At 34.1% G+C, this 1,267-nt stretch overlaps 1 protein-coding gene across 1 annotated transcript in view; it reads left to right on the forward strand.

Moving 5' to 3' along the window:
- Positions 1 to 1,267, forward strand: part of LOC107742557 (envoplakin-like) — a 14,346-nt gene that overhangs the window by 4,715 nt on the left and 8,364 nt on the right. The window contains exon 2 of the mRNA XM_016555577.1: positions 54 to 226. Within this exon, the coding sequence (XP_016411063.1) occupies positions 54 to 226 (173 nt within the window). The remainder of the gene's footprint in view (positions 1 to 53; positions 227 to 1,267) is intronic.

Consider the following 1,267-nt stretch of genomic DNA (forward strand, 5'->3'; position numbering starts at 1 on the left):
TGTACATATATATATATATATATATATATATATATATTGTCATATTTTTGTAGTTCCTGCTCCAAGAGCTGAGGAGAACTCCAAAGCTGCAGAGCTAGCTAGCCGCCTAAACCAAATGGATAAAGATCTAGCTCAAGTTGAGATGGACACTCTGAGCAGTCTAAGAGCCCCACTGAACCGCACTGATCCTGCCACAGACCTCACTAAACGTCTGAAGGAGCAAGAGGTGAGACATGCTTTAGATATCTAACTAGAAGTAAACTGTATTAAAAATTATGGTATGCAATAAAACCGATATAAGGTTGATTTCATGGCTGTCAACCTTAATCCAAAGCAGTGGTTCTCAACCCTGTTCAATCAAACACATCTGATTTAGGTCATCAGCACATTACTAGAAACTCCAAGGCCTGAAATGGATGTGTCAGACAAAGCAGACATTCAAAATGTGCAGTGTTATGTGGCCTCAGGAACAGAGTTTAAAACCACTGCTCTAAAGCAATGGTTTTTAGAAAAAAATTGTCAGTGGAACAAAGGCACCACACTGATAAAAATGATTTTGTGGTGAAGTAAATAATACAGAAAAACAAATTTAATTTGTACATTAAATAATTTAGTTCAGGCAAGAATAAAAAAATTTTAAAAAAACTGTAAATTCATTATTAGTACTCAGTTTAATCTTGTAGAATTTAAAATGTGAAGTTATAAGTATATTTTACTTGGAATTGTTTGTTATTTTTACAAAGATTGTTTAAGTAAATATCAAAGTCATAATCCTGTTGTTCCCATCATGCACTTGGGCATGAATAATTAATAAGGTAAAAAATTGTTTTCTCTTTTTGAGATGTATTGACACTGTTTTATGGTTGCTTTTGTTTTTAGGTTTAGTTACTTGCTGTTTTGTGACATCTAGAGTTCATTTTCTACTCAAAATGACCCATTCATACTCAAAAACTGTTTGTTACCATCTTTGTGTATCATGTGCCAAGTATTGAGGTCTCTGTGTTCATTTGGTTAATAACTTCACTTTGAGTCAACATATTACCTTAAAAAGAATAAGGAGCTGTCTACTTGCTTACGTACATGTTCGTAAGTGAACCACATGCTTTAATGACATGTTTATTTTCTTCAGTGCTATGTTGTTTGAGTAAAGTTTACAAGCTGTGACTGAGTGAAATGTACTCAAGTATTGCAGGGTAAACTTAAAATAATTAAGTAGAAATTACTCATCAATGTGCGGTGCGCTCTCCATCTGCGGTGGGCTGAGGTG

This window comes from Sinocyclocheilus rhinocerous, unplaced genomic scaffold (genome assembly GCF_001515625.1).
Source record: "Sinocyclocheilus rhinocerous isolate Xijiao unplaced genomic scaffold, SAMN03320098_v1.1 scaffold1699, whole genome shotgun sequence".
Taxonomy (NCBI): domain Eukaryota; kingdom Metazoa; phylum Chordata; class Actinopteri; order Cypriniformes; family Cyprinidae; genus Sinocyclocheilus; species Sinocyclocheilus rhinocerous.